The 25,125-nt window shown below is 42.7% G+C and overlaps 1 protein-coding gene across 5 annotated transcripts in view; it reads right to left on the bottom strand.

The window, feature by feature from the left end:
* LOC138964484 (glutamic acid-rich protein-like) overlaps positions 1-25,125 on the bottom strand; it is a 266,503-nt gene that overhangs the window by 46,546 nt on the left and 194,832 nt on the right. For all 5 annotated transcript variants that reach the window (XM_070336452.1, XM_070336453.1, XM_070336454.1 and 2 more), the window contains exon 5: positions 5,665-6,066. In XM_070336452.1, the coding sequence (XP_070192553.1) occupies positions 5,665-6,066 (402 nt within the window). The remainder of the gene's footprint in view (positions 1-5,664; positions 6,067-25,125) is intronic.

The raw sequence follows: 25,125 nt of genomic DNA, 5'->3' as shown, positions 1-25,125 counted from the left end.
TTCAAGAAGAAGGAGGGATTACGCATTCAGATTAACAACATATACAATATTTAAAAACAAACAAACACTTAAGAGCATTGCATACATTATCCGAGTACACAATGGAAACTGGACATCAGGGGCAGTTTATAGTGTGATCAAATGTGTGTGCAACTGCAAAGGCCTCTAAGGATGCGGATCGTTTGATTTCTATTGGCAAAGAATTCCACAGAGATGATCCTGAAAAAGCTAAGCTGGATTTATAAAGATCTATTCGAGGAATTGGAGGAAGTAAATTTTGAGACCCATACCTCTTCGTAACACGTGTAAAATAGGATTGCACATAACTGGGCACATCACCATGAACTAATTTATACATAAAGACAGCCTTATTGTATGCAAGGTGGGTTTTTAGGGGAAGGAAATTAAGGCTGTTTAACTTCATTTCTGTAGACATGTGCGATTCATACAGGATAAGTTTTGCAGCACGACGGTACAAAGAATTGAGTTTCAATAAGTGAACATCACTGCAGCCATGCCAATGTCGAAGCAAAATTAATATGAGGCATTATATGAGCCTGAACGAACATTTTTAATGTTTCAGACTTCGCATAATGTTTAAGTTTTGACAACAAATACAAATTCCTTGATAACACTTTGCAGAGGTTGCTTATGTGTGTTTGCCATTTCATTTCTTCATCGACAGTTACACCAAGTATGCGATGTTCTTTAACTTGATGTATTTGAGTTGTACCTTGGGACAGTTGTAATTTAAGAGAACTTATCTGATGCTTTTGTCTTGTGGTAATAACAATGCTTTTAGTTTTTTCTGAGTGCAGTATCATGGGATTTGATGTGCACCATTTCGCAACTTCGTCCAAAGTGTTCTTCAGGGAAGAATTTACTGACTCCAACGAGGTGTTACTGTTATGAATAGACGAATCGTCTGCAAAAAACTCGCATTTGACTTTATCATCCGATACATGTAAAGGCAAATCATTAACGTAAATACAAAAGAGAATAGGTCCTAATACAGACCCTTGAGGGACGCCATGTTTTACTAGTGCAGTAGACGAATTCTGGCATTGTAGAGTGACATACTGTGTCCGGTCAGCAAGATACGATTTAAAGAAGTCACAGACCGAATCGTTTCTCAAATAATAGTGTAATTTTTTCAACAATATGGAATGATCGACTAAGTCAAATGCTTTCTTAAAATCCAAAAACAATGCTCCTGTAACTTCAGACTTGTTCATTGCTGACAGCCAAGCTTCACAGAGAGACGTAAGAGCTGTGTGGCAAGAATGCTTGGACCGAAAACCGGATTGAAACTGATGAAACAAATTTTGTTTGTTTGTTTGCTTAACGCCCAGCCGACCACGAAGGGCCATATCAGAGCGGACAAATTTTGTTCTTCCATGTAAGCAAGAAGATGCTTGTGCACATGCCTTTCTAATGGTCTTGACAAAACAGGCAGCAAAGACATGGGTCTAAAATTACTTGGGTCTGAGAGATCTTTACATTTGGGAAGGGGTATGACTTTGACGTTTTTCAATTTAGACGGAAAAAAGTTCTGCTCAATACTAAGGTTATGTACGAACGTGAGCGAATCCCAATATCAATATCAATCAATATGAAGCTTATATCGCGCGTATTCCGTGGGTACAGTTCTAAGCGCAGGGATTTATTTATTTTATTTTTTATTTTTATGCAATTTATATCGCGCACATATCTCAACACACGAATTCAAGGCGCAGGGATTTATTTATGCCGTGTGAGGTGGACTTTTGTTTTACACAATACATCACGCATTCACATTGACCAGCAGATCGCAGCCATTTCGGCGCATATCCTACTTTTCACGGCCTATTATTCCAAGTCACACGGGTATTTTGCTGGACATTTTTATGTATGCCTATACAATTTTGCCAGGAAAGACCCTTTTGTCAATCGTGGGATCTTTAACGTGCACACCCCAATGTCGTGTACACGAAGGGACCTCGGTTTTTCGTCTCATCGGAAAGACTAGCACTTGAACCCACCATGTACCACCCAGGTTAGGAAAGGGGGGAAAAAATTGCTAACGCCCTGACTCAGGGTCGAACTCGCAACCTCTCGCTTCCGAGCGCAAGTGCGTTACCACTCGGCCACCCAGACCTCAATATACGGTAGAGAAAGCTTCAATAACTTCACGGGTATTTTACCATGGACTTTTTATTCTCCAGGTTTTCAATAAATGTTCCGACCTCATGAACTGCAATCGGAGGAATGATAAACGCTTCATTGTTTATTCTGTTCCGCTGACAGTATTCGTCCAATTTTTCAAAACAGTTATCTGTATCCGGAGAATATGTTTCTGCCACAGAAGCCTTCAATTTATCCGCTATAGATATAAAATGATTATTAAATTCTTCTGCAGATAGTTTTGTTATGTTAGATTAGCAGTTGACTTTTTCCTAGATTTATCAAGGATTTCATTTACTGCCCGCCAAATTGTTGCAGTATCTTTCTTATCGGAAATCAATTTATCAAAGTAACCAGTTTTTGATTGTCTCACACGGTTTCACACCTCATTCCTCTGCTGTTTATATTCGTCGGTCATCTTATTTTCCTTGAAATAATCTCTCAGAGCCATCGCCTCTATAATATCTGATGTTAACCAAGGTGGAAGTCTGGCATGTTTTACTCTATGCTGACGCAGAGAGAGAGAGAGAGAGAGAGAGAGAGAGAGAGAGAGAGAGAGAGAGAGAGATGGAGAGATGGAGAGAGAGAGAGACAGAGAGAGGGAGAGAGAGAGACAGAGAGAGAGAGACAGAGAGACAGAGAGACACACACAGAGAGAGAGAGAGAGAGAAAAGATAACACACACACACACACACACACACACCACAAACCACCCTCCCCCCACCCCCTCCACCTACTCACCCCCCCCCCCCCCCCCCCGCCAACACACACATACACAGATCATAGAAAAGAGCCTCCAAAGATCGATGGCGGAGTCTAAGCAAGAAGCAAGACGGGACACAAAGAGTGCGTGAGGAGCAAGAAGTCAAGGCCACAGGAGACACGCTTGTCATCCTACAAAACGCGGCTCGTGCTAATCGGGATCAGCCCCCATTCAAAACGAAAAAGAGCATAACGGAAGACAGTAAGAAAGGGAAAAAGGAGAGAAAGAATGAAGGAAGGACAGAAATAAAGAAGTAAAGAGAGGGAGAGAGAGAAGACAAAGAAAGGAGGAACAAATGAAATAGAAAAAGAGAGAAAGAAAGAAAGGGAGAGAAAAGGAGAGAAAGAAAGAGAGAAAGAGAGGAAGGAAGGAAGGAAGGAAGGAAGGAAGGAAGGAAGGAAGGAAGGAAGGAAGAAAGGAAGGAAGGAAGGAAGGAAAAACGAGAGAGAAAAAAAGACAGAAAAGACAGAAAAACAGACAGTTAAAAAAATAAATAAAAAAGTGAGTGAGTAAAAAAAAACAAGAAAGGGGAGAAGAGAGAAAGAAAGACAACAGAGATAAAAGCTAGAAGAAAGAAAGGAAAAAGATTTTTAAGAAAATCTCGCTTCTTTTCTGAAGAGGAGGCCGAGTTTTGTTGCTAGTTTTCAGTGGGTTTCATTTTTTTGTCTCTCCCCTTCATTTCTGTTTCAGTCTTGAGAAGTTCGAATGTGCTGTGAAATTCTCAGTTCGAGGTTCCTTCGGGATATTATTTATGACAGTGATTAAAACAGGTCACTGCAATAGTTCTGGGAGTGTGTTTCTCGAATGTGTGTTTTCTCCTTTTTATGTCTCCTAGCCTTCTATACTTTCTATTTTAAAAGAAGAACAATCTTGACACAAACAAACAAACAAACAATGTAGGGAATTAAATGAATGTGAATACATTGCAATTACTACTGGTATTTCTATTTCTCTTTGTCTGTCTGTCTGTCTGTCTGTTTGGCTGTCTGTCTGTCTTTCTGTCTGTCTTGTCTGCCTGTCTGTCTGCCGTCTGTCTCTCCCCCCCCCCCCCCCCGTTTTCGTGACCCCATCCCCGTCATCCCCACGCCGCACTGTTCCCTTTGCAATGGGCCGAGGGTCTACGCGCAATAAACCACTCGTTCGTTTGTTCTCTCCCCTCTACCTCGTACGTGCTCCTTTAAAACTATAATTTTAACCAAGTTGTGAAGCACTTGGGGAAAACTAGATCGTTCCATAAATATAAGCAAACAAACAACAGACTCAAAATGTTGCACTTTTGGATTCCAGGGGGTGAAAAAGGCACAGCTAAGTAAACTATTCCTGTACAGGATTATTTTCCTGCATAGTGTGCACGTGGACTCCCCTAGCGCATGCAACAAATGCAATTAAGACCCTGTTGAAAAACTTAAAACTTAAAAAAAAACTGCCACCCTTCTTATACCAAAATATGCATGCACTCTAGGGCGAGCAAGCAAAAGCTCATTAAAGCTTGCCTGAAGACGTATTAGATAATCATCCATTTAGAGTTGGAGCTCCTTCGGGGAAGACGGACATCGGAGGGTTTTACTGTGTATTTAATTTCATTTCACATTTTATCGTCCAATTGCTGGCAAACTTGAGTCGCTTCCTCCTCCTAGTGGAAAGCTAGCAACAACAAGAGTCGCGCCACCCAGGAGTGTGCGTGTTTAGGTGTAATCAGCCACCTGCACTTCCTGCAAAATGATCGAAGTCTTTAACGTGCCACGGGCTGTGACACGGAGGTGGAACACGGGTACCGTATCAGACAGAGTCTGCGCACACAGTTGACCCGTGACTATCCTGGCCTGAGGACCACAAGTTCAGTACTCTGCCAAATGAGCTACGGGGCCCCCCTGCATATATATGTGTATACAATATATGAGTTGACTGAGAAAAGAGAACTGGAAGGGGACGCAATCAACGAGTAAATGATCTGGAAGCTGCGGAAAACCATCAACAAGAAACCCTCGAACCGCCAACCGAGGGTAGATCACTATACTGTGTGTGGGACCTATTTAACACATTGTCAGTTTTTCCTTTGCTTTTCCGGTTATATTTTTCTCGCTCACTCAATACATATCTCTTTCTCTCTCTTTCTTTCTTTCTCTCTTTCTCTCTCTTTTCATGTCTCTCTCTTTACATGTCTCTCCCCTTCGCCCCTCTCTCTCTCTCTCTCTCTCTCTCTCTCTCTCTCTCTTAAAAAAACCCTAAACACAACAACAACAACAACAACAACAACAGCAACAACAACCCCGCTTAACTCTCCAAAGGAAGCAGCAAGGCGTTAGCTGTACGTCTTCAAGTGGGCGGATTCTCCTATTCCAGGTTTCAGCCTGAAGGAATCAACGAGGATTCTACGAGTGGGGTGAACTTATGACATGTTCACGTGTAAAGAATACCAATAAAATGGTGTCCCATCAAGTCAGACGTTTTTCTTAGTGTTCTTTCCCTCATCTTTCGGATTCTTCAGTTTGAGGTGACAGTTTTGATTGCTTCTTCTAAAGACCTTCCTTGATTGAGCACAAAGTTGACTTCGCGAAGTCCTTTTTACCGAAAAGTCAAAGGTAAAGCTTCGGACAGACAGCTTCGTGACGTTGATTTCGACCAATTAATACCAGGCTTTAAGTCCTTTGCTTCTTTGAAATGCGCATCAAAGAATATAAATAAACATATTATTCAAACCCAAAACAGAAATGTTTTAATAGTTTTCTCTCCCTCACCTTTGGGGTTCTTCAACTTAGGATGGGTAGGTCGTCGCTGCGGCTGGGTCTCGGAGGGCTTGGGGTGGAGGAAGTAGTCTGCCTGCTTGCCGTACAGCTCGTACAGCTGCGCGTGATGCTTGGGCACGACCCCATGACCCGCCTCATCCTCATCCTCATCCTCAAGCTCCCTCATCGGTGAGGTGGAGAGGTGCCGCTCGGGGAGCGCCATGGAGGGTCGGTAGCCTCGGTGAAGGTGTCTGGGGACGCTGACGCCATTGCTGGAAGAGGACGTGGAGGTGGTGGTGTTGTCTGTGTCGTCAGACTGAGGGGTGAGGGGGGCTGCGGTAGGGCTGAGACTCTTCTTGACGACGTTGGCCTTCTGCTGGCGCTGGTCGGCGGCCGCCTTCTTTCTGTCCTCGTCTGTAACAGGCAGAAAAGAGAGACAACTTTGAAGAACGATCTACGAGTTTATGAAGTGATAAAGTGCTTGTGGCTGATTACACCTAAACACGCACACACCTGGGAAGCGCAACTCTGGCAACTATAAGGTACTTTCTTCACCACAGGGTAGCTTTCCACTTGTATACTTATTGCCCGTGTGGAATATCCTCAAGAAAATTCAGCAGCCGGTCTTTTTCTTTTTTATAATCATTATTTTTTTTATTTTTTTTTTTATTCCGCAAGAGTGTGTTCGTGTTTTTCAAGCCCAGAGACATTCGCTGTGAGCTTGGAATCTGTATCGAGCGCATGTGTGTCCACACGTGTTTTTTTCGAACGCCTGAAAGTGTTTGCACAACCTTGACTTTTGCAAATAAACTCCACATCGAAATCGGATTCGAACCCACTACGATAGTGACGAAATGGTTTCAAAGCCACCGCGGTTCCAAAAAAAGCTACGGACCCCCGATCGCGATCACAATCGCATTACTCAACAAAGAGAATGTAAGGAAATATTGGCTTCTTAGAGCTATAACGCTACTCATTAGGCCTAAAAAAAAAAAGGTGTGGTTACGGTAACCCGACCTACCCTATTTTTAGGGGCCGACCCTATAACTTTTCATAACATTATTTTGTCCAAAAGAAAACCCAAAAAAAAACCGAGTGCAGAAAACGCAATGAAAGCGAAAGTGCTCGAGTCGCACACTTATTTCCCTGTCAAGTAGGTTTAATTTGTACACATTAGAAAAAAAAAGTTAAACAAAAAAAGTCATTGCCTACCTTCCTACCCTATTTTTTGGGGCTATGTTACCTTAACCACACCTTTTTTTTTTGGCCTTAAAGGTGGTCGTCTACATTTTTGTTGTTTTTTCTCAATAATCTTATGGTTAGATTTCGCTAAAAAGTTATGTCAGATGATGAATGAACCATGGGGAAAAAAGTTATATAAAAAAAAAATATATGTAAAAAAAGATTTTATTTTTGGGTAGCGTGACTCACGCTTCCAATATTTTGTTTTCTGTTTGCTGAGAGCATGTGCTTTGCCTAAAAATACTGACCAATCAAATTCATGTCACTATGCTTATAGCCACGCCCAAACAAGTGCAGCAACAGTTTGACTGGAGCGCTGTCCACGCTTTTTTTTTTAAACGCACGAAATGCACGGGATTTGAGAGGAGTTTTGCGCTTGGCATTTTCCAAATAAGGATATCCTACTATGAGTACTACGCTGGAATACTACAATGAATTTTCAAACGGCTACACTGGCTTCGTCTTTCCTGATCGAAAGGGGGTGTTTTGTTGATAATTGTAGATAATAGACTCTGCATTTTAATGGTGAAATGGCGATTTCGTTATAAAAATGTAGACAAGGACCTTTAAGCATAAGGGCAAATACTAGGTCGCATGACTTACTGGACATTTAATTTTTCTGCAAGTTCAAGTAAACTTGCCTGGCCAGTTATCGTTTTGATTGCGGAGTAGACTATGAAAATTTACTATTCTCGTGCTTACTGTGTAACTTTATTCAGCTATCATCAGTCCACCTTTATCTGACGACGACGGTGATGAAGACAACGAGGATGCAATTCCTTAGATGCATGAGGACACTAAGCATCATCAATATAGGCATCCTATGTGGCCATTTCTGCAAAACAAACAGCATCCCTGACAGGATGCCTTTGTTTTCCTTCTCTGGAGAGGAAATCGATTTTTTTTACATATTTAGAGCTTTTCGTAATGTGTTATTGATATAAGCAGATTCGCGATCGTCGATAATGATTTTTCATGGTGTTGTGTAATTGTTAAATTACAAAGGAATTGATATGTAAGACAGTTTCAAGCGAGCTATCTTTCGCGGGTGTATTTACTGTGCAAACAACTCTAAATATGGCAAAAGTGTCACGTGATAATCAACTTTGGCTACGAAGCAGACGACACTTTTTCCGTAACTAGTTGGGAGTGATGCAACAATATCACGGTCTCCTTCCCACAGCAGTCTCAAAATGTCGACTTGTTTTTTGACCTTAGAACGATGTCTTTATCATAACTGTGAAGAACAAAACGGAGATCACTGTCGAAGTCGGCCATTCTACAATCACGTTCGTCTTTCGTCTGTTATCAGAAACATTAGCGAAAAACATATGGGAGATTTTTTGTTTGTTTGTTTGCTTAACGCCCAGCCGACCACGAAGGGCCATATCAGGGCGGTGCTGCTTTGACATTTAACGTGCGCCACACACAAGACAGAAGTCGCAGCACAGGCTTCATGTCTCACCCAGTCACATTATTCTGACACCGGACCAACCAGTCCTAGCACTAACCCCATAATGCCAGACGCCAGGCTGAGCAGCCACTAGATTGCCAATTTTAAAGTCTTAGGTATGACCCGGCCGGGGTTCGAACCCACGACCTCCCGATCACGGGGCGGACGCCTTACCACTAGGCCAACCGTGCCGGTCATATGGGAGATAACTCTGTTTTTCTGTTTTGATAGATTTCCCTTTAATGCGCGTAGTAATTACTTATCCTGTCAGAGAGACCACTGAGCGATAGCGTGGTCCGATGATTATCAGAATGAACAAACAGTTACTACGGTCAAACTTATTGTAATGTGCATCCCAAGACTTTTTTTCCGTTACTTTCCATCTGTTTTACTATTCATTATCACTGATGCTTCCTTGAACTTTTAAAAACTCAGCTTGAAGTGGGTAAAGTGAGCACATTAAAGTTTGTTTACATTTTGGTCCAACTTTGACTTAGCGTTTCTCCAATCAACGGCTTCAGTACAAAATGCCCAAAGCTAAAGTCGATGAAACGGCCACATAATTTATATACTCCGCATCATCAAATAGGTTATGGTGGCCAGCAGGTCTCTGTACCAAACTGACATCAGTATTATGCCATATCGCTTCAGCATTTTTCCCCAAATAGCGACATGAATGAATCTGAATGAATAACTGCCCCTTTAGAAACAAAGCGCATATTAAGCTATTTATGTTCTCACAACGAAATGTCGTCCACTTCTTTTTCTATTTGTAGAAAATAACGAAAGAAATAGAAATGGAAACATTAGAAAGAAATATTCATAGCTGGTCCTTGTCCTTAAAACTGGACAGTTTAACTCGATTTCCTAGCCGGATCTAACTGGTCTGCTTTTTCTTTCACACACACACACACACACACACACACACACACACACACACACACACACACACACACACACACGGCACATACAAACACATACACACACACACACATGCCTGTCTGTCTCTTTCTTCCTCTGTCTGTCTGTCTGTCTGTCTGTCTGTCTGTCTCTCTCTCTCTCTGTCTCTCTCTCTGTCTCTCTCTGTCTGTCTCTCTCTCTCTCTCTCTCTCTCTCTCTCTCTCTCTTTCTCTCTCTTTTTCTGGTTGTTCGACAGGTTCACGGCTACCTTTTTTTTCAAACAAATAAAAGAAAGAACAGGTTCATTACAAGAATACAAGAACCACACGATGCAATTCTTTGCATGACGTGAAGCAGCCATCAAGACGCAGGGAATGATATATTCATTATGCATGACGCGAACACATTTGTCTGCAGACGCTGAAAGTGCAGCCCAGTCCTTCCCGTGCAAAACGCATCGACTCACAGTCCCAGTTCTGGCCCGGCTTTTACATAGGATAAGAACATCCCTCCCCTTTGACACACACCAAAAACTCGACAACCTTTGAAGCAATCCGTGCAAAGGGGCATTGTTTGTTGTTGAATTGAATTATCAACTGATTTGTTTGTTTGCTTAACGCCCAGCCGACCACGAAGGGCCATATCAGGGCGGTGCTGTATTGACATTTAACGTGCGCCACACACAAGACAGAAGTCGCAGCACAGGCTTCATGTCTCACCCAGTCACATTATTCTGACACCGGACCAACCAGTCCTAGCACTAACCCCATCACGCCAGACGTCAGGCGGAGCAGCCACTAGATTGCCAATTTTAAAGTCTTAGGTATGACCCAGCCGGGGTTCGAACCCACGACCTCCCGATCACGGGGCGGACGCCTTACCACTAGGCCAACCGTGCCGGTTAATTATCAACTGATACTGGTGTCAATTTGAGACAGACCTTCATCCAACAATTCCCACTATGCACAGAAAGCAGCCATGCTGCGGGCTGACGGTAACATATCCAACAGGAAGGATGGTTGTACTCCACGTTAAACCCTGGACTGATCTTAGAAAGTAATCCGGGCGAGAGACTGGAAGGTGGGTGCCTTTAACTTAAAAATGCACTTAGTTTGTTTCTGTCACTTTTCTGGTTTGCTCGCTGTTCATTTTTAATGCAAAAACCTTTCAAGCTCAGGACGCAGTTGGCGAATGGGTTTTACCTTTTGGAAATAAATACTGGAATTATAAGCCCGTACAACACGCTTTCCAGCAGTTTTTTTTTTAAATGTAGCCTAGCTTGACGTTTGTTAGAGACTGATTTTTCTCATGAGATCAAGTAACAAGGAAGGGGAGATAGCTCAGTCGGTTGTGGCGCTGGCTTAAAATCTCTACGTTCGGCGAGGGATTTATTTCCCAGTCAGCTTTGTGCAGACTCTCCTCGGTGTCTGAACACCCCGCTGTGCACGCATGCGCACGATAAAGATCCCAAGTTCACAGCGAAAGTTTCAGGGCTTGGAAACATGAAAAATTGCATGCAGGAAAAAGAAAACAAAATGGGGTAGCGCCGAACTGTATGGCAGATCGCTTTCCCCAGTGAGAAGGGCAGCCCGAATTTCCAGTAGGGTATTCTCACAGGGCGATATGATACCAATGCCAATACCAATTTCCGCAGACAATGTTCCTTGATCTAGTGAATTAACGAACGTATTTCGTAGCGAAACAAATCGTGGAGCTTCTTCTGATTTTTTGAGTGCATGATTCCTTCTTAATACATAGGCCAACCGCAATAACCATCCAAAATAAATGTTATTTAAAGCAAGTATTATTACATTTGTCTCGCTGTCCGGTCTAACAGCATCGACGTGTGATAGACAAGAAGAAGAAGAAAGCAAGTATTACAAACTCCTTCCTCTTGCACAAAGAGCCATAATTATGCCATTTAGCAAACATAGCTCCGGCCCAGTATTCCTCCCACCTGATAAGCATAATTTTACATACACGTGAAAAGCCAGCCTATATATAATGTAAGTGTGAAAAACGATGTCAATTATTTTTTACGGCTCAAGAATTCGCCGACCGCACTTAATTTCACTCCTCCTTTCAAGTGCAATTTACCCCGACTACCAATCATTTCCAAACGAAAGAGAACTTGTGCCCTAAAATTCCTTTCGCTTCACGGTCCACGAAAGAACTGGGACAAAGGGGTGGAAGGATGTGAGTGTACGGCCAGACGGACCACAGTTTCCGAAAGGGGAGGGGAGAGGGGAGGGGAGGGGGGAAGGGAAGGGGGGGGGGGGCTTTGGGTTGTAGATTGGGGGAGGGGAGGTTGGTGAGGGTATAGTGAGAGAATTTAGGAAGGAGGGGGGGGGGGGAGGGGCGACCAGACAGGAGGGTGAAGATCGGTGGTACAATAGAGGAAAGTGCATGTGGAGGGGGGGGGGGGGGGGGGGGGGGGGGGAAGAAGAAAAAAAAAAGGAAAAACAAATACAAAAGTTGCGCAACAGAGTGCATGCAGTTAGTAGGCGCTGCGCAACTGCCCTTGAGGTTGTGTGATTGGGCCAAGTAGATCTCGTTAATCGAATCAATGAAAGCAGAAAGGGTGCATGCAACACTCCAGACACACACATTCTTGCTGCACTTGCTCATGCACAATAACGCCAACTTCTCAGGCGAAAAAGAAAAAGGAGGCAGAGGAGGGGTGGGCACGGGAGAAATGATGTGGGGGTAGGGTGATCAGTCAAGGAATTTCGGGGAAAAGACGAATTTGATTGCATTGTGTCTGGGTCGCTTGTGACTTGTTGCATGTCTCTTGCACAGTCGGCGCCCAAGCGGTGCAGATGGATGGACAGTAAAGAGTCTGCCGGGAGAAAATGAGAGTTAAGAAATGAATCAAGAAGAAATGAAAACAAGTCGCGTAAGGCGAAATTACTACATTTAGTCAAGCTGTGGAACTCACAGAATGAAACTGAACGCACTTGTGCAAAACGGAGTGAAACTGACGAGCCTGTTCAGCGCGGTAGTGGTTTCGCTGTGCTGCATAGCACGCTTTTCTGTACCTCTCTTCGTTTTAACTTTCTGAGCGTGTTTTTAATCCAAACATATCATATCTATATGTTTTTGGAATCAGGAACTGACAAGAAATAAGATAAAATTGTTTTCAAATCGATTTCGGAAATTTAATTTTGATCATAATTTTTATATTTTTAATTTTCAGAGCTTGTTTTTAATCCAAAATAATATAACATATTTATATGTTTCTGGAATCAGAAAATGATTAAGATTAGATGTACGTAAATTTGGATCGTTTTATAAAAAAAACATTTTAATTACAATTTTCAGATTTTTAATGACCAAAGTCATTAATTAGTTTTTAAGCCACCAAGCTGAAATGCAATACCGAAGTCCGGCCTTCGTCGAAGATTGCGTTACAAAAATTTCAATCAATTTGATTGAAAAATGAGGGTGTGACAGTGCCGTCTCAACTTTTACAAAAAGCCGGATATGACGTCATCAAAAGTATCTATCGAAAAAATGGAGAAAAAAAAACGTCCGGGGATATCATTCCCAGGAACTCTCATGTAAAATTTCATAAAGATCGGTCCAGTAGTTTGGTCTGAATCGCTCTACACACACACACGCACAGACAGACAGACAGACACACACACACACACACACACACACACACACACACACACACACACACATACACCATGACCCTCGTCTCGATTCCCCCTCTATGTTAAAACATTTAGTCAAAACTTGACTAAATGTAAAAACATGCGCTGGCGTGCAGCGGTGGTCGGGGAGTGGAGGAATAGGAGGAGGACTGAGGAAGAGGAGGAAGAGAGAAAGAGAGAGAGAGACAGGGAGAGAGAGAGGGGGAGGGAGGGAGGGAGGGAAGGAGAGAGAGAGGGAGGGAGGGAGGGAGAGAGGGAGGGGGGAGGGGGAGGGAGGGAGAGAGGGAGGGGGGAGGGAAGGGGGGGGGGAGAGAGAGAGAGAGGAATAATGGGTGCACGCTTGCCCGCACACACGAAAGAACATACACAGGCACGCACGCACACAGTCACATTACCACACAGGCAAACGGACCGAAAAACACTCTCGAAGGCAACAAAAAGGCAACAACAACAACAACAACAACAACAACAACAACAACAACAACAACAACAACAACAACAACAACAACAACAACAGCAACAACGACAACAACATCGTGTTTTTTACCATGGGGAATTACTTGACGATATCTGTTAGGACCACTGAAAGTTGCAGAAGAAAATGAACAGAGGGCAGCCAATACAAAGTCAACCTATGGCGCTGTTTATCAAAACTGACAAGCGGCCAACTTACGAATACTGTTGACCGGCACGGTTGGCCAAGTGGTAAGGCGTCCGCCCCGTGATCGGGAGGTCGTGGGTTCGAACCCCGGCCGGGTCATTCTTCTGGTTAGATGTGTATGTGTGTTTACTTTATTTTCTTTGGTGATTTCTCACCTTCTTTTCGTCTTTTCTTTTCTCTCCTAAATTTGGTAAATATTTTGAGTAAAATTTACGGATTGTTTTTACATTTAGTCAAGTTTTGACTAAATGTTTTAACATAGAGGGGAAATCGAGACGAGGGTCGTGGTGTATGTGTGTGTGTGTGTGTGTGTGTGCGTGTGTGTGTGTGTGTAGAGCGATTCAGACTAAACAGCTGGACCGATCTTTATGAAATTTGACATGAGAGTTCCTGGGAATGATATCCCCGGACGTTTTTTTCTTTTTTTCGATAAATGTCTTTGATGACGTCATATCCGGCTTTTTGTAAAAGTTGAGGCGGCACTGTCACACCCTCATTGGCCAAGCAATCTTCGACGAAGGCCGGACTTCGGTATTGCATTTCAGTTTGATGGCTTAAAAATTAATTAATGACTTTGGTCATTAAAAATCTGAAAATTGTTAAAAAAAAAATAGTTTTTATAAAACGATCCAAATTTACGTTTATCTTATTCTTCATCATTTTCTGATTCCAAAAACATATAAATATGTTATATTCGGATTAAAAACAAGCTCTGAAAATTAAAAATATAAAAATTATTATTAAAATAAAATTTCCGAAATCGATTTAAAAACAATTTCATCTTATGCCTGGTGGGTTCCTGATTCCAAAAACATATGGATGTGATATGTTTGGATTAAAAACACGCTCAGAAAGTTAAAAAGAATAGAGATAAAGAAAAGCGTGCTATCCTTCTCAGCGCAACTACTACCCCGCTCTTCTTGTCAATTTCACTGCCTGTCCATCGAGCGGTGGACTGACGATGCTACGAGTATACGCTCTCGCTGTAAAAATGCAGTGAGTTCAGTTTCATTCTGTTCGTTCGACAGCTTGACTAAATGTTGTAATTTCGCCTTACGCGACTTGTTATTTACTGTGTAAGGGCTTGTCTGCCATGTTCTTATTGTAAATGTGTTTGAAGACACCACCATAAGCCGTAGGCTTGTTGTTGTCTTCAGCCTATGTCGATGTACATTTCCTGAACATGTAAATATGAATAAACATTGTTTAAACCAAGAGGCCCCAAGCGCCGGTCGAACATGTGTGCTAGTCTGGTCAACCAAGCTCTTGTCATAAGTCACATTTCCAGACGGTTGTCCGACACTTCATTTGCATATTGTTTTTCTGATGGTGCTCTGGGTGATGTCAGTTTCTCTGTTTACAATGATCGGACCTTCCGTGTCTGATGCAAAACACATAACGCCGCGGAGCGTCAAACTCCCGAGACAATACCCGGCGAAGTAAACAACGTTGACGTAGCTCATACTTCATTTAAAGGCACTGTCATTCCCGCGTTCACAATCGAGTTCACCGCTACAGATCTGTCCATTTTAATGTAAATTTTTTTTATACATGGAATAAGAACATTCTTTTCTTAGACATACACGAACATTAAGAATAAGAATAAGAATAAGAATACTTTATTATCTCATAGAGAAATTCAGGCGTGGTACATAACAATAATACAAACGGGACATTGTTTTTACATAAGACATATAGGCACTATATAACAGGGCAGGTTATAAACACACCTCCCACATACCTCTCTGGCCATTCCTTGCATTGTGCTTACGCATTCAGTCATGAACACATCCATGTCTCACTTACACATCGCACACATGGACATTCTTATACGCTCAACTTACCCATTCACACATGGACATTCGACCACGCTCCACTTACACCTTCTTATACGCTCCACTTACACATTCACACATGGGCATTCTTATATGCTCCACTTACACATTCCCACATGGACATTCGACTACGCCCACTTACACATTCCCACATGGACATCTTTAAAGCACTGCGCTTACATATTCTCGCACACCTACGCGTATAACGGACTATGGCTAAACATCATTGCAAAAAAATCATAGCATACAATATATCACAGAAAATATACGGACGTACATAAAACCAATACATACATGTACATTACTACTGATTGCACTGGCAGAAGAGGGGCTGAGTCGGGTATGTGGATGTGTTTACATGTTGCCTGCCTGCTTTCTGTGACCACGTGACTTTGCCTCACTTTTTGGAAGGGGCGCAACTCTTTCACAGCAGAGGTCCCTTCGTGTACACTACATTGGGGTGTGCACGTTAAAGATCCCACGATTGACAAAAGGGTCTTTCCTGGCAAAATTGTATAGGCATAGATAAAAATGTCCACCAAATACCCGTGTGACTTGGAATAAAGGCCGTGAAAGGTGAATGCTCGCCCTGATAGGCTTGAGGTTTGGTGGCCGATGTGAATGCGTGATATATTGTGTAAAAAATTCAATCTCACACGGCAGAAATTAATATGTAAAGCGCTTAGAGAACGTCAAGCGCTATATAAATCTCCCCATACAATACAATAAAACAACTATGTTTTCACCCCATCTTTTTCTCAATTGAAAAGGACATCCCAGTTGCGTGCACTAAGTGACAGCAACACCAGTGAAGTTATCAATGTCTGTAAGATGACCTTGAGAGAGTGGGGTGGGGTGGTGGTGCGTACGTGTTTGGTTGCTGTCAGGCCGGTCATCAATAATGCTCATCCCTCACAATGTTACACTGGGGACCGCTCCTCTTCCCACTGGCAGGTCCTGCAGCCTATCTGACAGCCCCCCTCTCCCCTGTCTGTCTGTCTGTCTGTCTGTCTGTCTGTCGGTCGGTCGGTCGGTCTCTCTCTGTCTCTGTCTCTCTCTCCACTTGAAATGCGAATAAGGAAATAGCTTTCTGGCAGGACACTTTTCTGCGTCAAAGTCGCGCTTAAGTTCGTTGTCATATCGTCATACATGTATTTAGTTTTGTGCCTGCGAGTACGCATACATCCAGTTGACGAAACCGTTGGATTCAGGCAATTCCACAAAAAGAAGCCCATGCCCACTTAACTCATTTTAAAACCCAAATGTAAATAGCTTCAAAACAGAAAACCATCACATAAAGTGAGACAGAAAACACAATTGAATCTGTCCCGAACTCAACAAAACCAACCTAATGCAACAAATCTTGACATTTTTGTTAAAGGCACAGTAAGCCTCCCGTAAACCAACACAGAGCTCCCCGAGCGTCTACATACAGTACAAGCATACTTCCATTTGAACGCTCACCGAACGGGAACATCCTGGCTGCTTTCTGTCGAGCGTGAGAAATTTTCAAAGAATTTATTTTCGTGGACTTGGTCCTCTACAACAATGGCGTCTCGTTTTGGTGCTGGACGGCTGTTATGAATATTCAATACCGGAAATCACGCCCGGACAGTAAGCCTCCCGTAAACCATCACAGATACTGTCAGGCTTTTACACACAGTACAAACACCCTTCCATTTGAACGCTCACCAAACGGGAACATCCTAGGTGCCCTACGTAAAGAGCGAGCAATTTTTAAAGAATTAATTTTGCAGATTGTCTCGAACACTTTTTGGACCCATCCTGAACTCAGGTCAAACATGAGTTACTTCCCTTCGGGTCTCATTCTATTGATGTAAACTGGCGATAGCCGTGAATCGATGATTATCAACATGTTTTTGGACCGTGGTGTGTTTTTGCGCTAGACCTAACTTTTAAACTCTAAATAATAAATTGACAGCTTGTTACACAAACATTCTTTAATCATAAAAGAATTCTTTTTTCATCAAGACAAGATCAGTACAATTCGAAGTTGTGAAAGTTTGAAAAAAGAAAAGCCCGGAAGCAGGGTCACGCAAGGGTCGTAGCAGACGACGGTTTATGCATATCGCCGTTCCTCTCAACAGTCAAAAGCCATCGCTAGAGTTCTTGTGAACCACAGCCGTTTGTTTCGTGCATAAAAACGTGCTATTGTAAATAAGCTCACATCGAGTCGCATTCAAGTGACAAACTGACGACTACATTGTGAAAAAGGGAAACTGGATCACACGGGTTCACGATGACTCAGGGGTAAGATAAATCACGCAAAAATAAATTCTGTTCGCTCTTTACAGAGGGCATCTGGGATGTTGTCAATCGGTGCCAGTGTTTAAATGAAAGGGTGTCTGTACTGTGTGTAAAAGCCTGACCGTATCTGTGATGGTTTACGGGAGGCTTACTGTGCCTTTAACTGAAAAGGAGAAAAGGGCATCACCTATGCGCCTACAAACGGTACTTAAACCTCTTTTAATCAGAAAGTAACGTTGCTTTCATCAAAACAAGCATGCACGACCCAATGCAGCAAATATAGAGTATTTTCCCCATTGAAAAAGAAAAAGGGCATCACTTCGGCACCTAAAAACGCCACTAAATTAAAAACTCCCTTCACTGCAAAAAAAAGGCAAATGACAAGCCCCCTAGTGCGCAGACAACAAAGGTCCCGCGCGGGAGCTGTCGGGATACCTCACTCACTGTCTCACCTTTGACCCGCCGCACAGCGGGAAGAGGCAAATTACTCCGCCAGCGCATGTAGTGCCGACTGTGGCGCCTTTGTGAAAGGAGTGAATTACGACGGCGCGACTTTTTTGAGGTAACGTGCGCGTGGTTGAACGGCCTAGCGCTAAACTGAGGTGAGTTACTTTTCCTTGCCGGCAGTTTTAAAAATGTCAAAACATTTGTGTGGAGTGAAACTGTTTTTGCAGATAAATGACACATGTGGGTCACAGAGGAACGGTAAACGCTCTTGAATTCAGGGTTATGTGTAGGAATACGGAATTGTGTCCCAGATTCAAACTGGAAGCTGTACCAAACTTTGCAGACGGAGGCAACCAGGTACAGTAATTCACTATAACTATAGTCAATGGAGAAATTCGATTCCGATTCTGTAAACTTTATGTTATGTTCAGGGGGAATAACTAACTGGCTGAGTTAATTAAAGACGTTTCTTGAATGTTACAGTATGAAGCCTCCTTCCCGTTTCTCTGATAACGCCTGCTCTTCACCAAGTGAAGTTAAAGTTGGTTAAATAAGACCATTTATATACATACATTTACACACGATATCCAAACTTAAAAAAAAACACTATTGAACACGCACTACGAAAGTTTAGTAAGGCAAAGCATCTGTCGTCGTACCAGCACTTCTAATTTTTCAACACATCCTCAATGGAATCTATATATATATACGACTAGTGTCTGTCTGTCTGTCTGTCTGTCTGTCTGTTCGCGATGCACGGCCAAAGTTCTCGGTGGATCTTTTTCAAATTTGGACACCGTATTCAGCTACACCCCGGACACAACCTCATCGATGAGATGTTTCAACACGTGCTCTCAGCGCGCAGCGCTGTGCGCGCTGAACCGATTTTTGTGTGTGTGTTTTTTTGTCGGGATCCACTACCAGTAACTCTTCCTTATCTTCTCCAGTGTTTTCAGCCGCGATTATCTCCCTTCCTCCGTGTGGCGTCAATCCATATTCCCGTTACTACGTTATTAGAAGGTCACTGCACGTTACTATTTTTAGAAGGTCTCCAGTGTTTTGCGCGTTTATCTCCTTTCCTTCGTGCGCCGGCGAAGCCGGCGTCCCAGGCGCAGCCTGGTATTCGGCTCTACTTCTTCCCGGCGAAGCCGGTACCCGGCGAAGCGGGTAATCATCTAGTACATAATGTCCCCATGGCTTGCCAGAAGACGAAACATACAAATTACTTCCAGACGATGGAGTTTTTCACCTTACTTTTCACAAACCTTTCAGACAAAAATCATACATTCTCGTACTAATTATGTGTCTACCGAAACAAATAACGCAGTACTCAGACTTACACATCTATTGGGTACAGACAAGTAGCCTAATTCACAACAGTCCAGAAAAAGTCCAGAAAAAGACCAGATGACGTCTTCACATCATTAGTAGTATTTATTTATTATACTAACCACACATCGAATACCCGCCCCTACCCCATTCAGCTGTCTCCAAGGGACGATGACTGGGGACAAATACCCACGTGGCTTTACGAGATTTATGAGTCTGAAACACGCGTTTTGGCTTTGCGAGAACTGGAACGTTTTTCGTTGTTGTCTTGGCGTGCCTCTGAAAGCTTCATTTGTCTGTCGCGCAGATTATGATGACTAAGGAGGCTAACGGAAGGAGACGGAACTAGTCTTTCATCAAACTCAAAGTTCGGTGGAAAATTGCTGACGTGAGACGAACACGCACAATTCAAAGAGACTACTCTTTAGTGAAATCTTGGAAATGTACGCGAAAAATGTAGGATCACCACTGAAAGATTACAGCTTGTTGTTGACTCGTATATTTTTATCGTGCAATAGCTGCACCAATGGATAGATTGAACACAAAATGTAAGCGAACCGGAGTTTTACAATAATGAACTTGTCCATGGTGCTGGTTGAATCGTTCATAAAAAAAATATATAAAACAATTTCGAAGATTTGTCTACTGTTCCTGTGTAACACAAGAAGAGCAAACGCTCGATCGAGTCACTTTCGCAGTTCTGAATATTATATGAGGCATCAGATGGACAGGAAGAAATTGCTATTCACAACACAATACAGATGTAAATAATTTGATGTAAAGAATAATCCTATAAAGTTTGAATCAAATCCGATGAATAGTTTCAGAGATATGATATTTCAATTTTTTTCCTTCAAGACATACCTGTGACCTTGAAAAAGGTCAAAGGTCACCAAAGCAGACGTCAAAGTGTAGAGGTCACTGGGAGTCACGTTCACATAAAATTTGAGCCCGGTCACTTTTATAGTTTCCGAGAAAAGCCCAACGTTAAGTTGTGTGTTGCCGAACAGAAAAGGCTAGTTATCTCCCTTGTTTTTCTGATAACGTTCGTAAAAGGCTACAGATGTAAATACTTTGATGTAAAGAATAATCCTACAAAGTTTCAATCACATCCGATGAACTTTGTCAAAGATATAAAATGTCTAATTTTTCCTTTGACGCTGACCTGTGACCTTGAAAAAGGTCAAAGGTCAACGAAACCATCGTTAAAGTGTAGAGGTCATTGGAGGTCACGACTAAACAAAATATGAGCCGGATCGCTTTGATAGTTTCCGAGAAAAGTCCAACGTTAAGGTGGTGTCTACGGACGGCCGGCCGGCCGGCCGGCCGGACGGCCGGCCGGACAGACTAACACTGACCGATTACATAGAGTCACTTTTTCTCAAGTGACTCAAAAACTACTCGGTGTGCGTGCATCTGTTCATGTGTTTTTGGCCTCATAAGAAACAATCCGTGAAATATGTGCTCTATTTTCTTATATCAATATCATTTGAGTGATTGTAGGAATCGATGCATAAAGCTATAATTATTTATTAGCACACACAAAACAAGGTATGAGGTACGTGATTAAGAAAGCACAGTGATTGTGTGTCACAGCTAACAGCAAAGATGCCATCTAAACGCAGAGCCAAAAATGTGCTGACAATAAGCTGACAAGTCATGTACATCTCTTTTTACGTTACGCATTCCTCTTGAACATTCCGCGTTTTGCACAACGTTAACAAATCACAATCAAAACTAACACTAACATCGGGACAAGACACGCACGCGTCGTATCTTAAACGTACACACACACACACACACACACACACACACACACACACACACACACACACACGCACGCACACACGTAAACATGCACACACACACACTTGGTCTCTATCTCTGTCTCTGTCTCTCTTTGTTTTCGAATCAACAAGTCTGTTTGTCTGCTGGCTGTTTTTTTCTGTTCGGTCGTCTGTTTGTAATGTTCCTTCACACGACACAGACAGACAGACAAACAGACAGACAAACTGTAAGACAGACAGACAGACACACATACACACACACACACACACACACACACACACACACACACACACACACACACACACACACACACAGTGACACTTAATGAGACAAGTGAAATGTTTCAATTTCCATAATTGTCTAATATTCCACCAACTGGCGAGTAATTTATTCCTCACTTTTCGTACAAGTCTCTAGATTTAGCATGAATGTGCTAGTATTATGAATTAATATACCGAAGCGCGGATACAACCCCAAACAATATCATGCACAAATATGACTGCTACTCAAAAACGTCGTCGGTAAAGTTACAAATTAATTGGGCGAAGTCTACTTCGCGAAGCTGGCTGCACGAAGCTTTGGTACTGAATTTTCGGCGACAAAAAACTTCAGGAAGTCTTCGCAAAGTCGACTACGAAGACCGCCTTAACACGTTTGAGTTTCAATAAACCCCAAAATGATGTACTCTACACCTAGGAAGCACTAGCGATGCAAAACCAACTCGTAAACCGCCAGTGAGTGTCGTGAAATTGATGGGGCTGGTTTTGAAATCTGCATCAATAAACCATAAACACCCTCCTCCCTTCCAAAGACACACTCCTTCCCTATAAAAAAAGGTCTGCTTTTTAAGCAACTTTTAACATAATTATATATATATAGATATACTAGATGAATACCCGCTTCGCCGGGTACGGCTGCGCCGGGAAGAAGTCGAGCCGAATACCCGGCTGCGCCGGGGACCCGGCTATGCCGGGTGTACGCCGGCTTTGCCGGCGCACCGCACGGAGGAAGGGAGATAAACGCGGCTGAAAACACTGGAGAAGATAAGGAAGAGTTACTGGGAATGGATCCAGAGAAAAACCAAAATCGGTTCAGTGCTGCGCGCTGAGAGCACGTGTTGAAATATCTCATCGATGAGGTTGTGTCCGGGGTGTAGCTGAATACGGTATCCAAATTTGAAAAAGATCCACCGAGAACTTTGGCCGTGCATCGCGGACACACACACACACACAGACAGACACAGGGTTACTTGTGTGTTCAAATCGCGTGAAAGAAACGTTACACATTTTGTGCACAGGTTCCTTTAAGCAATATGGACACATCTGTGCAAAGAAAAAAGGGGGTCGACGTATTAACTTTTTTTTTAGAATTTTTTTACTGGGGGTTGTCAAGTACGATTTTGCGAAAAACACTGCGATTTTTAACATGATCCCAACTGACATATTTAGCTCTACAAATAATAAATGAGACATCTGGTGTTTCTGTCTGGATGTTATGACCATACTATTTGATTTCTTAGGGTGTAATGTCATTTTATTTTGAACGCACCATTTAAAAACATCATTTATTCCCTGTTGAAGATCGTATTGCACCTGATTTAACGTTTTTGAGGACGAGTGAAGGGAACTGTCATCGGCAAAGAGCTCACAAGACACATTGTTATTTTTTATATGCAAGGGCAGGTCGTTGATAAAAATGCAAAATAATAAGGGCCCCAAAATAGAACCTTGAGGAACTCCGCATTTTAAGTAACCATCGCCTGAATATTGACCGTTTACGTAGACGCGCTGGGTTCTGTTTGATAAAAATGATGTAAGCAGGTTTACCGTGTGACTGCTGTGCGTGTAATACTCAAGCTTGCGAATGAGAAGAGTATGGTCTACTGTTTCAAAGGCTTTCCTCAGATCGAGGAAAACGGTACCGACGATTTTAGAATCATTTATAGCTGAGAGCCAGGTATCACACAGACGGACAAGGGCCGTGGAACAAGAATGAAATTTACGGAAGCCAGATTGAAACTGGTAGAAAAGGTTGTAACATTCCATATGATGGGCCACGTGCTTATGAATATGCCTCTCAAGAGGCTTTGAAAGTACTGAGAGGATGGATATGGGACGGAAGTTATTAATGTCAGTAGAATCCGATGTCTTTGGAATAGGAATAACTTTGGCGCACTTCCAGCCCTCGGTTTTAATACATAGATTATACAAAAATGTTAAGGGTTCAACAACATACGGAAGAGAAAGTTTTAAGATATAAGTACTGATAGTGTCCACGCCCACAGATTTTTTATTTTTCAATTCAGAAATATATTTACCTACTTCGTGTATTGCTAGCTCGGGGATACAACTCTGGTCACTAGACCGTAGCCTCTCGTTACAAAATTCTGAAAGAGGGGAGTTTGAGAATTCATCGCTATGTGGGGTCGGGGGACCATTAGACTGGTGAAGGAGGGACGCCGTGGACAGGAAATGATCATTGAGCGTGTCTGGCGATGCCACGATCGAGGGCGATAAGAACGGCTTACGTTTCTTATGCGTTATCTCGTTCATGGCACGCCAGAGATGCGCCGTATCACAGTTATTAGAGATCATCTGTTCAAAGTATCTGCGCTTCGAGTTTTTAACCAAAACACTTATTTTGTTTCTGTGGATTTTGTACTCGTCAATTTTTTTAATCTTTCTTTAATTCATCCCTAATTTTCATGGCCTCCATAATATCGGCTGTAATCCAACCGGGTTGCGTCTTCTGTTTAACTCTCCTCCTTCGAATGGGGGCATGTTTTTCCACAATAGGCATAAATAAACCTTGCCAAACAGTTAAAGCAGTATCGGGATTATCGCAGCTATATACACTGGAAAAGTTGACTCTACTTAAGTCGAACAAAAAGGAAGTTTGGTCAAAGTGCTTAGTTGAGCGATATTCAATGGTTGTATGCTCGGCCTTGGTACGCTTCGGTGGTCTCCATGACAACCTGCACATGATTGGACTGTGGTCACTGAGACTGACATCCGAAATTCGTACGTTAGAAACTTTGCGTACATTATTAGTATATATATGATCTAATAGGGTGGAGGAGGTGGGAGTAACTCTTGTAGGCTGTTGAACCAGTTGTTGCAGCCCGAATAAATTGGAGGTTGACTCCCATGACGTGTGTGGTTTTAGTAAATCAATGTTGAAATCCCCTAGAAGAATATAATCAGACTTTGGGTTTGTCGTTGTGACCAAGTCCATCATGTGCACGAAGTCATCATACCAGGCAAAGTTACAAGAGGGATTTCTGTACAGGATACAAATAAGTGTAGTAGAATCTTTAGCACCACGCTTAAGCTGAACCCACATGCACTCCACGGCCTCGGTCTCTAGATCCGGACGCCGGGTGATGTAAGGCATCACGTCATTATGTACATATATGCCAAGGCCCGTCTGTGGCGATCGGGTAGCATCTTTACGCAAAAAAGTGTAGTTAGGGATATAAATTTCAGAATCGGATTGTAGTTTCAGTCGGGAGAGAGAGAGAGAGAGAGAGAGAGAGAGAGAGAGAGAGAGAGAGAGAGAGAGAGAGAGAGAGAGAGAGAGAGAGAGAGAGAGAGAGAGAGAGAGAGAGAGAGAGAGAGAGAGAGAGAGAGAGAAATATATATATAAAACATCAGAAATTGTGAAAGAAACAATTGAAAGTCAGCAGACTTTCTTCCGAGATTTACAATGCAAAGTCCCTTTGTGGGGGAGATATCACAAGGAAATCTAGTCCTGAGGAGGACCATTGTAATTGTACCCAGACCAGACACGTGTTTCGACACTATTGTGTCTCATCAGTGGTCAGGTGGTACTGTATATATGTCGTATCCATTCTGTACAATTTGCGCATTATGTACAATGAGCAGCATATCT

The sequence above is a fragment of the Littorina saxatilis genome, linkage group LG4, assembly GCF_037325665.1.
Source record: "Littorina saxatilis isolate snail1 linkage group LG4, US_GU_Lsax_2.0, whole genome shotgun sequence".
Lineage (NCBI taxonomy): Eukaryota > Metazoa > Mollusca > Gastropoda > Littorinimorpha > Littorinidae > Littorina > Littorina saxatilis.
Note: the sequence above shows the minus strand (reverse complement) of the source record. Positions and strands in the feature narration are given on the sequence as shown.